Source organism: Rattus norvegicus, chromosome 20 (assembly GCF_021556685.1).
Source record: "Rattus norvegicus strain SHRSP/BbbUtx chromosome 20, alternate assembly SHRSP_T2T, whole genome shotgun sequence".
Taxonomy (NCBI): Eukaryota; Metazoa; Chordata; class Mammalia; order Rodentia; family Muridae; genus Rattus; species Rattus norvegicus.
Genome location: NC_141553.1, coordinates 31980880 through 31996865, shown reverse-complemented (window position 1 = coordinate 31996865; position 15986 = coordinate 31980880). Strand labels below are relative to the sequence as shown.

Sequence of the window (15986 nt, the reverse complement as noted above, 5' to 3'; positions counted from 1 at the left end):
TGTCACAGAGAGAACACATACAAGGAACAAATTATTATTCGAGCTTCAGAATATACTGTATGAGAACACCAGACCAATAGCACCTCTTCACTCCACAAAGACTGGACACTTCTTTAAATTCGTTTTTTGTACAAATCAATGACTTCGCACATCTTACTCATTAAGAACATAAGTATAGGGTATTAAGGACTAGCTTCTATAATGAAAACAACTTACAAAACGGGCAAGGGTAGAGGTGCAGATTAAGGAGAGGCTTCCTAGGGCAGATAATTAAGAATTAAATATAAGCCACCAAACTAGGTAAGATGGATGAAGCAAAGAAGTGCAGACCGACAGGAGCCGGATGTAGATCGCTCCTGAGAGACACAGCCAGAATACAGCAAATACAGAAGCGAATGCCAGCAGCAAACCACTGAACTGAGAATAGGACTCCCGTTGAAGATATCAGAGAAAGAACTGGAAGAGCTTGAAGGGGCTCGAGACCCCATATGTACAACAATGCCAAGCAACCAGAGCTTCCAGGGACTAAGCCACTACCCAAAGACTATACATGGACTGACCCTGGACTCTGACCTCATAGGTAGCAATGAATATCCTAGTAAGAGCACCAGTGGAAGGGGAAGCCCTTGGTCCTGCCAAGACTGAACCCCCAGTGAGGGGGAGGGTGGTAATGGGGGGAGGATGGGGAGGGGAACACCACTATAGAAGGGGAGTGAGAGGGGTTAGGAGGATGTTGGCCTGGAAACTGGGAAAGGGAACAACAATCGAAATGTAAATAAATAACCAAGTTAATAAAGATGAAAAAAAAAAGAATTAAGTATAATTACAAACTTCCAACTGCCTTCTTACCGTACGCTTCTTCAATGAGAGCACAGTATGGATTGATGCCCACTCCATTCTGCTTAGATTCTCGTTCTCCAAGGCGTAAAATATTTTCAAGTCCATTCAAAGCAACTTGAACTATTTTGGAGTCCATGACAGTCAAAAGGTCACAAAGTGGTTTAATGCAGCCCAAGGTTACCAAATACCTTCACAGAAATTTAAAACAGAGAATTGGAGGAGGGAGGATTTAATATTATATTAATATTTTATAATATATATTGTATATTATAATAACACAAAACCAGAATAAAATGTTATATTACTAATCATTAAAGTGTTTCAACACATACTTTTTTTGTTGTTAGTATTTGAGTTAGGGTCTTGCCTTGCTGGCCTGGAACTCACTGTATAGGCCAGGCTAGCTTGAACTCACATTATTTGACGGCCTCCTAAGGGTTGGGGTTTGCAGTCACCATATGTGGTTTAAACTCAGAAGTTTATTTACACCATAATCTGTCGAGCTTCTCCAGCTTCACATACTTAGCAATAATGGAACTGCAAATACTACAAAATGTACACATGGGCAGACAAGCACTTAGGGGATTCTACAAAGGAGGATTAAGAATACCTGATCCTTTTTAAGTGCATGCCCTCTCTCCCTCCCTCCCCCAAGTCTCCTTCCTTCCCTCCCTCCTGGTTTATTTGATGGAAACATACAAATGGAGAAGGAAAGGAAATAGCCAAATTAAATTTCGTAAGATTTCTTACAACCAAAATCATAGACAATCTCTAAAACATACATCATTTTCCAGAATTGCAGAAGATCACAAGAGAACAGGATGCCCTACCTAACAAGTGGATGTGAAGAAGCACTGCTCACGGACACACCACTCATTTCCCAGTGCATTACCATCCCCCCTTTCCATTTCCTCTTACATGAATTACGTGACTTACTTCCTCACGTGACAAAGAGCTCATAAAGCACAAAGAGTAAGAACAAGCTATGAAGCCAGGCTGCATGGTTTCAAATCCTAATTCCATTTTTAATTAGTTATGTGACTTTGAGCAACAGTTTTCTGCCTCAGTTTCATAACACAAAGTATTTAACAAAAGCTTCTGTTCCTCTGAAAAAGGAGTGCGATGTAGATGGCTCAGCACTTGCTGTGTAAGGATGACACTAGGTTCATTCTTGGAACCCACAATAGGAACATGAATCCCACAGTGTCATTACCTGTGTTCCACATACGCACTGTGGCACCCACATGTGGCACCCACATCTACACCTACACTCACACCTTAGAGAAAGAAGGTATGCACTTACACCACTCTACAAATTATATAGTAACTGATCCAAAATATTTTTAACAAAGTTATCTCATAGGTGGGAGGTTAATAAAATAGAATATATAAAAAGCATCTGCCGTAACTAAAATGATTTAGCTACCAGAACAATGACTGGCAATAGTGAGAGAAACTACTGTGGTATGCATGCTGAATCTAATCTGAGGTCAAGACACTGTCTTCCTGTGTATGTGGTTTCTTTAAGCTTAACACAGATGAAAATAAAAGTAGTAATAAAAAAGAAGTCATAACAAAGCAGTGACACTTTTATTACTGCTTATATTTATGACACGAATATAATGGAAATACCAATTAAAATACTATGGGAGCAGAAAAGAAGCAAACACAGATGATGTCTCTATGCACAAATCTGATGGTGACAGTGTACATGACATAAAAGAAAAACAAGGCACAGTGGAGTAGTTGTAATCTCAGCATTTAGAAGGTTAGACAAGAAAATAACCAAAATAAGTTACAAAAGAGAAAGGTGAATAAGAAAACTGCCCGTTAGCATAATAGAATTTCAGATGATTTATTTTAAAATATTTTTTAAAAGGATATGGTGGGACAGACCTTTAATCCCATCAACCAGGAGGGATACATACATACATACATACATACATACACACACACACACACACACACACACACACACAGACATGTATGCATACAGACATACTTACAGAAACATACATATGTTGTGGTTTGCACGCAAGTTATCTGTATTTTGATGCTAATTCCACTGCCCCAAGGACAGCTTCCTAGTCACTACTCAGGACTCAGGTGACTTCACCAGAACCTTCCCCCCACTGAATTTGTAAAATACAGGTGAGCGCAGGTACAGGATAGAAAGAGGCCTATCATTGGAGGAGAAGGAAGGATGGGCAGGAGAAAAGTTTGAAGGAAGAGGAAGAGACTGGAACGGAAAGGGGGAGGAGACAGGAGGGACAGAGTGAGAAGCCAAGTGGGGACAACATGGAGGCTGAGGTTAAGATTCCACGCTGTACCTTTACAGGTTGTTATGAGTGTTCTTAAGGGATGGAATTGTATGTTTAGGTGGGCAATTATATCTTATCAACTGGATCAAAGGTTATCGTGCTGTGTGTTCTTTCCTGTGTAGATTTAAGTATAATGGAGTGTGGGGCAGCTGGTCTGGGCCGCCACAGAATTGGGATGTGTTTCTGGCATGGAAACCTGCCTTGGGAAGTAGATAGGTAGAGAGACTGCTGCCAGGCTCAGAGTGGCAGTGTGATAGGGGATGGAGCAAAGCAGGTAAGAGGCTTTGCTGACTGAGACTTAAGATATCCAACAGATATCTTGGGGCACCTCGGTGACGGACCTAGTGGGGGATAAAAGACAGCATTTTATTTTTTACATTTTTACAACAACATACATCATATGTAATATAAATGTATATACTTTGTAAAAAGCGTATGGCACTGAAATAGGCAAAGAACAGTGATAACTTGTCTCTAGAAAACAGAAGCAAAGAATGATCTAATATTTGGTAGATTTAAATGCTTTGGTTTACAAAATTGTATAATAATTTGACCTATTTTATAAACTTTTTAACAGACACATACTCATTAGAAAAATGTTTTGTAAATAGTGGCTTAAGAATGAGAAGATTAAAGATAGATAAACCCTTAGCCAGACTAACGAGAGGACACAGAGAGTGCGTCCAAATTAACAAAATCAGAAATGAAAAGGGAGACATAACTACAGATTCAGAGGAAATTCAAAAAATCATCAGATCTTACTATAAAAACCTATATTCAACAAAATTTGAAAATCTTCAGGAAATGGACAATTTCCTAGACAGATACCAGGTATCGAAGTTAAATCAGGAACAGATAAACCAGTTAAACAACCCCATAACTCCTAAGGAAATAGAAGCAGTCATTAAAGGTCTCCCAACCAAAAAGAGCCCAGGTCTAGACAGGTTTAGTGCAGAATTCTATCAAACCTTCATAGAAGACCTCATACCAATATTATCCAAACTATTCCACAAAATTGAAACAGATGGAGCCCTACCGAAGTCCTTCTACGAAGCCACAATTACTCTTATACCTAAACCACACAAAGACACAACAAAGAAAGAGAACTTCAGACCAATTTCCCTTATGAATATCGACGCAAAAATACTCAATAAAATTCTGGCAAACCGAATTCAAGAGCACATCAAAACAATCATCCACCATGATCAAGTAGGCTTCATCCCAGGCATGCAGGGATGGTTTAATATATGGAAAACCATCAACGTGATCCATTATATAAACAAACTGAAAGAACAGAACCACATGATCATTTCATTAGATGCTGAGAAAGCATTTGACAAAATTCAACACCCCTTCATGATAAAAGTCCTGGAAAGAATAGGAATTCAAAGCCCATACCTAAACATAGTAAAAGCCATATACAGCAAACCAGTTGCTAACATTAAACTAAATGGAGAGAAACTTGAAGCAATCCCACTAAAATCAGGGACTAGACAAGGCTGCCCACTCTCTCCCTACTTATTCAATATAGTTCTTGAAGTTCTAGCCAGAGCAATCAGACAACAAAAAGAGATCAAGGGGATACAGATCGGAAAAGAAGAGGTCAAAATATCACTATTTGCAGATGACATGATAGTATATTTAAGTGATCCCAAAAGTTCCACCAGAGAACTACTAAAGCTGATAAACAACTTCAGCAAAGTGGCTGGGTATAAAATTAACTCAAATAAATCAGTTGCCTTCCTCTATACAAAAGAGAAACAAGCCGAGAAAGAAATTAGGGAAACGACACCCTTCATAATAGACCCAAATAATATAAAGTACCTCGGTGTGACTTTAACCAAGCAAGTAAAAGATCTGTACAATAAGAACTTCAAGACACTGAGGAAAGAAATTGAAGAAGACCTCAGAAGATGGAAAGATCTCCCATGCTCATGGATTGGCAGGATTAATATAGTAAAAATGGCCATTTTACCAAAAGCAATCTACAGATTCAATGCACTCCCCATCAAAATACCAATCCAATTCTTCAAAGAGTTAGACAGAACAATTTGCAAATTCATCTGGAATAACAAAAAACCCAGGATAGCTAAAGCTATCCTCAACAATAAAAGGACTTCAGGGGGAATCACTATCCCTGAACTCAAGCAGTATTACAGAGCAATAGTGATAAAAACTGCATGGTATTGGTACAGAGACAGACAGATAGACCAATGGAATAGAATTGAAGACCCAGAAATGAACCCACACACCTATGGTCACTTGATTTTTGACAAAGGAGCCAAAACCATCCAATGGAAAAAAGATAGCATTTTCAGCAAATGGTGCTGCTTCAACTGGAGGGCAACATGTAGAAGAATGCAGATCGATCCATGCTTATCACCCTGTACAAAGCTTAAGTCCAAGTGGATCAAGGACCTCCACATCAAACCAGACACACTCAAACTAATAGAAGAAAAACTAGGGAAGCATCTGGAACACATGGGCACTGGAAAAAATTTCCTGAACAAAACACCAATGGCTTATGCTCTAAGATCAAGAATCGACAAATGGGACCTCATAAAACTGCAAAGCTTCTGTAAGGCAAAGGACACTGTGGTTAGGACAAAACGGCAACCAACAGATTGGGAAAAGATCTTTACCAATCCTACAACAGATAGAGGCCTTATATCCAAAATATACAAAGAACTCAAGAAGTTAGACCGCAGGGAAACAAATAACCCTATTAAAAAATGGGGTTCAGAGCTAAACAAAGAATTCACAGCTGAGGAATGCCGAATGGCTGAGAAACACCTAAAGAAATGTTCAACATCTTTAGTCATAAGGGAAATGCAAATCAAAACAACCCTGAGATTTCACCTCACACCAGTGCGATTGGCTAAGATCAAAAACTCAGGTGACAGCAGATGCTGGCGAGGATGTGGAGAAAGAGGAACACTCCTCCATTGTTGGTGGGATTGCAGACTGGTAAAACCATTCTGGAAATCAGTCTGGAGGTTCCTCAGAAAATTGGACATTGAACTGCCTGAGGATCCAGCTATACCTCTCTTGGGCATATACCCAAAAGATGCCTCAACATATAAAAGAGACACGTGCTCCACTATGTTCATCGCAGCCTTATTTATAATAGCCAGAAAATGGAAAGAACCCAGATGCCCTTCAACAGAGGAATGGATACAGAAAATGTGGTACATCTACACAATGGAATATTACTCAGCTATCAAAAACAACGAGTTTATGAAATTCGTAGGCAAATGGTTGGAACTAGAAAATATCATCCTGAGTGAGCTAACCCAATCACAGAAAGACATACATGGTATGCACTCATTGATAAGTGGCTATTAGCCCAAATGCTTGAATTACCCTAGATCCCTAGAACAAACGAAACTCAAGACGGATGATCAAAATGTGAATGCTTCACTCCTTCTTTAAATGAGGAAAAAGAATACCCTTGGCAGGGAAGGGAGAGGCAAAGATTAAAACAGAGACTGAAGGAACACCCATTCAGAGCCTGCCCCACATGTGGCCCATACATATACAGCCACCCAATTAGACAAGATGGATGAAGCAAAGAAGTGCAGACCGACAGGAGCCGGATGTAGATCTCTCCTGAGAGACACAGCCAGAATACAGCAAATACAGAGGCGAATGCCAGCAGCAAACCACTGAACTGAGAATAGGTCCCCTATTGAAGGAATCAGAGAAAGAACTGGAAGAGCTTGAAGGGGCTCGAGACCCCAAAAGTACAACAATGCCAAGCAACCAGAGCTTCCAGGGACTAAGCCACTACCTAAAGACTATACATGGACTGACCCTGGACTCTGACCCCATAGGTAGCAATGAATATCCTAGTAAGAGCACCAGTGGAAGGGGAAGCCCTGGGTCCTGCTAAGACTGAACCCCCAGTGAACTAATCTATGGGGGGAGGGCGGCAATGGGGGAAGGGTTGGGAGGGGAACACCCATAAGGAAGGGGAGGGGGGAGGGGGATGTTTGCCCGGAAACCGGGAAAGGGAATAACACTCGAAATGTATATAAGAAATACTCAAGTTAATAAAAAAAAAAAAAAAAAAAGAATGAGAAGATTAGGGGTTGGGGATTTAGCTCAGTGGTAGAGCGCTTGCCTAGGAAGCGCAAGGCCCTGGGTTCGGTCCCCAGCTCTGAAAAAAAGAAAAAAAAATTTAAAAAAAAAAAGAATGAGAAGATTAGGGCTGGAGAGATGGCTCAGCAGTTAAGAGCTCTGACTGCTCTTCCAGAGTCCTGAGTTCAATTCCCAGCAACCACATGGTGGCTCACAACCATCTGTAATGGGATCTGATCCCCTCTTCTGGTGTGTCTGAAGACAGCTACAGTGTACTTAAATCTTAAAAAAAAAAAGAATAAGAAGATTATGTAAGAAGTCAAGTGTAGTTGAGATACAAAGTGTATCTTTGTTATACAAGTCAAATGGTCAGAAGATACTTGCCACAAGGAGACTGGAATCAATTCTTGAAAAGGGCTCTGATTACAAAGGAGGACAGGACCTCATTCTAGCTGAGAATCTAATGCTCATTAAGAACGGTCTTGAGGGGCTGGGGATTTAGCTCAGTGGTAGAGCGCTTGCCTAGCATGCACAAGGCCCTGGGTTAGGTCGTAAGCTCCGGGAAAAAAAAAAAAAGAACTGTCCTGAGCACATCAAGTGTTCATTGCACTTTAGATACTGTTACTGAATTCATTAGCAAAAAAGAAAAAGGAAAAAAGAAACTGCACTAGAAAGGTTGAGTAATTCTGTCAGACTGACTCTGTCACAACTTTTACTGAAGGATGAAGTCTAGATCAGGACCTAGCCAGGCTTACTTAAAGCTGTGAGGTAACTATGACTCGGTAACATACATAATAAAAGGCACAGACTATGAAACCTGGTGCAGAAGGAAAAGGACAATTAGTGTATAAAAGTATTATACTATCCACTGGCAAGAGGACAGCCAATAAGGAAAGGACACCATTAAACAAACATATTTTAATTTGGCTTTAAACACATTCATTTGTATTTGTTACTCTATATAATAAAGTTAATTTTGTGATTTTAATGCTTAAAACAAATCTAATGCTCATGACAGTACATGCAGAAAGTCAATAAATTATTTCTATTTGAATTTCTAATCTATGCCAGCCAAGGAGGATGGGGTTAATTATCACTCAAGTAAAAATAATCTAAGAAACCAAATTAAAAAGATACACCAAAGCTGTCATTTCATATTAATACATATCAGACAAACATAAAAATGTTAGTTTCCTTAATAAATTAAGAAGTATGTTTTATTTCACGTTGTCTGATTCACATTTACAAGACGGTATTTAGAAATCTGACTGCACCTTATCTGCTCTGGAGCGCCTCCCGATGTGGCATTGGTTATAGCCCACGCTGCTTCTTTTCTGGTACGAAATTCTGCTTTCTGGAGGACCTCAATCAAAACAGGGAAAATACTTCCATCTATGACAGCCTAAGAAGAAAATTGATCCAGCAAACTTAGAGCAAATGCTGTTTCATAATTACTGCCCCATGGAACACTGAAAGGCAGAAGCTGTAAACAGGTGAGAGGCTGGAGGATGGCCCAGCAGCTGCCAGCAGGCCTTGCTCTTTACTGAGGCCTGGGTGTGGCTCACAGCAACACATCAGGTGGCTCAGTCACCTGCCCTCCAGCAGCCACAGCACCTGTTCTCTTGGGCTTCGCACACCACGCGAGCACACATACTCATAACTGCCTTCTAATCTTAAAATGGGAGAAGTTCGTGAGCTGTCAGCACATTTTAACTGTTCTCTTCTGTAAAGACATGAGCTTTAAAAAGAACTTTCTGAAGAATGGAGAATTTGTCAGTAAAATGTAAATATTAAGGTGATAAACTGTAAGTAACCAAAACGGGTAAGTGTTTTCTGGCTCACGAAACTTGACAGATCCTAATAATCATTTAGAGCCAACGGAAGATGAGTCCTAACAGTTAAAGCTGAGCAAACCACCCTGCCCTGACAGGGTCTCTCCACAGCTCATTCTGGCCTCAAAAATCATCATCCTGCCTTAGTCTCTCAACTGAAACCTGATACAACACCTCTTTAATATTTTTAATCATGCCCAGATAAGGTGTCCCTAAATATCCCATTCTGGCTTCAAAATTATAATACTATCTTGCTTCAGCCTCTCTCTCAAGAGCTAGCTTACAAACATGTGTACTGTACTCCGCAGAAACAGCCAAGGCCCGCACTTACCTGGATCTGCATTCTGTTTCCCGCAGTGATGTTAGAAATGGTCCAGCAGGCTTCCTTTCTAACTGACTCCTTTGGACTTCCCAGCAAATGTAAAAGGCAGGGCAATGCAGAACAATTCAAAATGACCTAAAATAGGTAAGACAGAAAACAAAAGGCATTTTAGTATAAATGCAAAAATCTTATGAATTACTTAGAAGTACAGAAATCAATCTGAAAAACAAGAAATAAATTCCTCTCAGAGTAAAACCTAGGCAACTGCTAACCTTTAAGCCTGGCCATCAGCAAAGCTTGCTTAGTGCTGTCCACTAACGTGTGAGCCGGGGACATGTCCTCCAAATACACAAATTAAAGTAACAGCCATAGCATTATCAATGCAAATTGTATTTTGAAGAAATACAAGTAGAGAAGAATTGAAATTCAAGAATGTGAACCAGTTATAATTTCTAGTCATACCCACAGAAAATATAGGTAAAGTTCAACATACAAAACTATTTCAAGAATGACTTAGTGACAGAAGAGTCGACCTCATTTTTAAAACTGACTGAATATTCATTCTCAAAAATTTTCAAGTACAGAATAAATCTGTTCTGTTCTAGTTTCACAATTTGGCTTTTATAATGAAGTGTTATTTATTCAAGTGTGTGGCACATGCCTTTAATCCCACTCTCTGAGTTCAAACTCAGTCAGAGCTACTAACAGACTCTGTCTCACAAAAACCAACCAATCAAAAGTGTCTACTGCCCTTATGTTCACACTTAACCGCAGTGACTGTGACTCAGTGAAGGGGAAAGGGTTCGAGCAGCAGTACACTGAAACTGTAGCTGGTGAGCGCAGCTTATACCAATATAGACCACTACTTAAAAAGGGTATTTTTTTTCATCTTTATTAACTTGAGTATTTCTTATTTACATTTCGATTGTTATTCCCCTTCCCGGTTTCCAGACCAACATCCCGTAAACCCTCCCCTTCCCCTTCTCTATCGGTCTTCCCCTTCTCATCTTCCCCCCATTACCGCCCTCCCCCCAACAATCACATTCACTGGGGTCAGTCTTGGCAGGACCAAGGGCTTCCCCTTCCACTGGTGCTCTTACTAGGATATTCATTGCTACCTATGAGGTCGGAGCCCAGGGTCAGTCCATGTATAGTCTTTGGGTAGTGGCTTAGTCCCTGGAAGCTCTGGTTGCTTGGCATGTTTGTTCATATGGGGTCTCGAGCCCCTTCAAGCTCTTTCAGTCCTTTCTAAGATTCCTTCAATGGGGGTCCTGTTCTCAGCTCAGTGGATTGCTGCTGGCATTCGCCTATGTATTTGCTGTATTCTGGCTGTGTCTCTCAGGAGAGATCTACATGCGGTTCCTGTCGGCCTGCACTTCTTTGCTTCATCCATCTTATCTAGTTTGGTGGCTGTATATGTATGGGTCACATGTGGGGCAGGCTCTGAATGGGTGTTCCTTCTGCCTCTGTTCTAAACTTTTACAAAGGGTATTATTGATTGCTACTGATCATTTGTTTAACAGCTTTGATGAGTATCTAAATAGAATTCTAACCTAAATCTAGAGTCAATCCTACTGTCTTACCGTTCTCCAAAACAGGCACACTTACACATAGCTGACTACCAATTCTGCAACTGTTTCCTTGCTGTAAGAGCCTTTGGTCACCATATGAACCTTAACCCCTATAACCTACTTAGAATAAAGCAGTTTATTCTATTGAGTTTACTGTATCCTCAGAGTGTCTGCCTCTCTCGTTATGACCATGTAACTCTCGTCTCATCGACCTTAGTACTAGTTATGACCATGTAACTCTCGTCTCATCGACCTTAGTACTAGTTATGACCATGTAACTCTCGTCTCATCGACCTTAGTACTAGTCTGCTTGTTCAGTTCTACTTGTGACAGGAGCTACAGCGTCTCGTCACACTCATCTTTGTTTATAAAACCTTTACAGCAGCTCCTGGTTGATCAGCTCACAGCACATGTATTTCCTTGTTAGTTTGCTTTAAGAGTTTCAAGCTCTGAGGACTGTAATTAAGCACCTTGCTTTATTTCAACATGACTTTTACTTAAGATTCTGAGTCCTGCAAGTCCTAGTGTACAGACAGAGCTCTATGCAAATACATTCCCAATAAGGTACCTGAAGTTGAAAACCGTGTTTATTGCCACAGATACCTATATAATTATGGTAATAAGGCCTTCATGAGCATTCGATCAAGTGATATGAAGGAGGTTAACAATATGTCATACATTTTGAACTCACCTGTGTTTGAATGTCATCACCAGTTACAATATTACCAACTGCTCTTAATGCAGGTGATACAACTTTATAGTCATTGTGCCTAAAAATAAAAAATAAGAGATAACTTAGAATTTATATAAAGTTGCAAAAATAGACCGAAAACTTCCATATTCTTCACTCAGAGACCCTTCTCAATTTTCACTTGACATACTGACAGTATTTTAAAAACAAAACAAAAATCTAATCCATCATAAATGCTAAAATAATCTCATTCTATCTTATTGGGTGACATACTGTGTATGCTCTGTCCCATTACTGGTACTTAACTCTGTCACTAATGAAGATCAAAAATTCTTCTGCACTAGTCCTCGTCTCTCCTTTGCATCCAGTATTTGATTGCAGAAATACTTGAGACCACGTAAAACTCCCACTCCTCAGTCTGCTTATTTTATCTTAGAGATTATAATTACATTTCTCTCCTTCTCTTTCCTTCACTCCAAACCTTCTCACGTACCCATGCCCTCTATCTTTCAAATCATAGCCTCTTTTTTTTCATAAATTGTTATTCCAAGCATATATGTACATGTGTACACACATACCTAAATATAACTTTCTCAGTCCATATAATGTATGTTCTCAGGATACCCCTTCCCTGCTTTAACCACTAGTATAAATAACTATACATTATCTCATTATTTGAATTAGCAATTATTTTATTTTTTACTAGTTAATTTGTATTACTATCGTCTCAGCCACATCTCCCTATGACCCGTCCCACTAGTTTCATGTGGACTTTGGGGTTCCTGCTGTTTATTAGTTTATAATACATTACTGTAATGTTTTGCCAAGGTCATTATTTTCTATGTTCACCTTATTTTACTCCCTCTATAATCCAACCATTCTCTAAAAAAGCAACTTTCCTGAAATGAACAGTGATGTTTAGAGAACAGGAACTGTACCCTCAGCGTGCTCAACATATTTCTAGAGGGGTCTTCGCTCGAAGAACTTTAACGCACACACATATTTAAATCTCTTTATTTTGACAGCCATGCGTTTACACTAAGGGATCTCACTCTGATCTGAAGACTTTTTCCCCTAACATTTTCTGACTAGAAGTTAGCACTTTAGTTCCTATCTTCTACATATAGATAATCTGACAAACAGACTACAGGTCATGATTTTTTGGCTCTAAACCTTGTTCTGGCTGTTTGTCTGTCCACTAAGGTAGAAACCACTCTCAAGCTAGGGTCTTGGCCATTCACTGTACCTATCTATCCTTTTCTTATCTGTCTTCATATTGGAATGACAACCCTTTAACACACTTGCCTTACTGGGGCATAACTAACGACTTGGTTCTGGGCTGTTGTTTTTTGAGACAGGGTCTCACTATGTAGCTCTAGCTGGTTTGAAACTTGCTGTGCCTGAAACTCAAGAGATCTGTCTGCTCCTGTCTCTCCAGTGCTGGGACTAAAGGCATGAGCTACCATGCCTGGCTTACTACTAATGGCTTTTTTACAAAACAAAGGAAGACAATTTTAAAAGAAAGCTGGAGGATAAAGAAGCTGTAACATCTTTTTAAATAAAATTTTCTTTTAATTTCTTTACATGAAAAGGCTATGATTTTAAACACAGGTAATAACTGGCCAGTAAGAAAAATATCATGGAGACATTAAATGAATTTTCTGGCTTTGTAAATAAGTTAATCATTATAATGAATAATAAACTAGACTACTGGTTCTGGGAGAGAAAGAACTGTGTTCTTCTCTCTAATAACATTTCGCATGTCACCTTTGGTGCCAAAAGACATTCTTTTAATACTTGCTGAATTAAGCTTCTTCTTCATCAAAAAAAAAAGGGGGGGTTCATTCACACAGAGATAAATTTATAAAATAATTTTCTTGCATTTCAGGATATAAAGGATTATAGCTACTCTAGAAATGGAAGAGTTGGTAACTTTTTAATTCTTCCTAAAGATGTTGACTTTCAAATGTTTAATGACATGACCTTAATTGTTATACTTAATATATAATCACACAGCTAAACAAAAATTATAGTTACATCAAAAGTTCCACCAATCTTCGGCAGACTCCAGAATCAATGACTACTTGAATTTTATCATTGGGTCCATCAGAGAGATAAGAAAGGGCCCAGCACACATCTGCTAACACATCTGGATCACTGCTAAACAACAACCGGGATAAGACATTTAAGCAAGGTGAAACCTGAAAGAAAAAATTAGTTAATATTTAATTATTTCCTTATTCCTTAGCAAAATGTGGAAATTTAGATTAAAGCCAAAATCTAATACAACAATAGTACAAGAGAATTCTCCTATTATTTTAAGATTATGCAAGATATGAGCATCAAAATGATTACAGTTGTTAGTTATTCAATAAAATATTTTAAAACAATAAAATATGTATTTGATATCTCTTTTTAATATTTAAGTCATATACATATCAAGACTAAAAAGCCTAAATGCTTCATGTTTACAAACTGTTTTAAATTAGTTTTTAAAAATTTATTACATGTACACAAAAAACAATAATCTTGAATAGCAAAGATAGAGGAAATATAAAAACAAATGATCTGAAATGTTTTCTAAAAGAAGCCACTACTAATAGTATATATTTATTTTCCTTTCTTAGTTTTGTTTTAAGATGCCGAGGCTGAAACTTAGTGCCCTGCACATGCTAGTGATAGTGAGTCCTAAAACAAAATCTTTACTGGTCTCAAACTTCAGTCTCCTGCCTCATGTAGAATTACAGGCATGTGCCACCAGGCCTAGCTCTAGTTTTCTTACTATAATGAATAATGTCATATATCTTCAACTAAAAAAAAAGATCAATAGGTGTGTTCAGATGCACACCTGTAATCCCAGTTCTCAGAAGTCTGAGAGGCAGGAGGATGGAGACTCTGAGGCCAGCACTTGCTACATAATGAAACAAGCAAACATAAACCAAAGAGAACCAACTAAGAACCAACACCAGCTAAGAACATGACAGAAGAAATGTCTTCATCCCTCCAGCACCATGAGTGTTTTCATCTGTCTTATGACTACAGCTGAGCACAGTGAACCGTGACAAGGCACTTTACAGCTCTCACTGACTGTTTCCAAGCCTGGGAAATAGAAGATCAAATCACATCAATTCCGTGATCTTCCCTCTCTTCCTGCCAGACAGCCTTAGCTCAAATACTATTTGCTAATTTCTGAGGCATGAAAAAAATTACCTAATCTCTGTATATCCAAATGTCTTCTCTTGTAAAATATACATAATAAAGAACTGTTGGGTGTGCAGAAATATATATAGCAGCTAAGAAAAATGCCCAGCATACAAGAATGACTCGAATATCAGCTCGTTTCCACCCACTATCAGTTCTGAGTCTCTTCCCAAATTACTCTGAATTTTTTTTTTTTTTGGTTCTTTTTTTTTTCGGAGCTGGGGACCGAACCCAGGGCCTTGCGCTTCCTAGGTAAGCGCTCTACCACTGAGCTAAATCCCCAGCCCCTACTCTGAAATTTTTTTAACTGGCAACCTCACATATCCCTTCATCTCATCCCTCAGATATAAGGCAGTAGCTTATAGCCTCATCCCTTCTCTGCTGACAATACATTCTGAGATACCAGTGGACACTCAAAATCATGCATAGGTCTATACTGCTTTCCAATACACAGAGACATAAATATAATGTCTTTCTAATTTAACCAAGTACTTGTCAGGCACTGAAGTTCAAGTTTCAACAAAGAATCATTCTAGTTCCTTATAAATTTTGGATAAATGATTTTACCCTCACCATATATTTCAGTAACCTCCACATAATTTTTGCTTTTATTAATCCAAAAACTTTCATATTTTTATTTAAAAGAGAAGCACTTCAGAACGTGAACAAAAAATTATTTGTAACAGGGTAGGACAGCATAGAGTTTCATTTCCCATTTGACATTTGACCAAGAATAATTGAAAACTTAGAAATCAAAACTATAGGTAGGATAATATAGAAGTGCGTATGTTAAATGCTAGATATATGATAAATTAAAAAGAAACAGAACATTTTGTTAGTTTTCCCTCTACCTCTAAAGACTAAATTAGTGCATAAATGGCATCTTCTAAAGCTGGTTATCCCTGCCACGTCCCTTCTTTAAGGATAACTGTAGGGCTCGGGTATAGAAATTGTCTCATGGAATACAGGTGTCCATCCAGAAGTTAGTAAACAAAATTAGGGTTTTTTTTTACTTCCTTAATAACTATGCCTCCATTCCTGTCAACAGTCTCCTTCTCTTAAAAAAAAAAAAAAAAGACATCAAATAGCTTTGTTTTACATATATTTTTTAATGTGTATAGGTGTTTG

General features: G+C 38.7%; 1 protein-coding gene across 7 annotated transcripts in view; it reads right to left on the bottom strand.

Moving 5' to 3' along the window:
- Nucleotides 1-15986, bottom strand: part of Kpna5 (karyopherin subunit alpha 5) — a 65143-nt gene that overhangs the window by 3366 nt on the left and 45791 nt on the right. For 4 of the 7 annotated variants that reach the window (XR_015644651.1, XR_015644654.1, XM_087597188.1 and 1 more), the window contains 5 exon segments: nucleotides 13695-13858; nucleotides 11658-11736; nucleotides 9405-9530; nucleotides 8516-8643; nucleotides 850-1028 (listed from right to left, as the gene is read on the bottom strand). Coding sequence is in view for 4 of the 7 variants with exons in the window: in XM_087597188.1 (XP_087453314.1) it covers nucleotides 850-1028; nucleotides 8516-8643; nucleotides 9405-9530; nucleotides 11658-11736; nucleotides 13695-13858 (676 nt within the window). In the remaining 3 variants the exon portion in view is untranslated. 7 annotated transcript variants of the gene reach the window in all.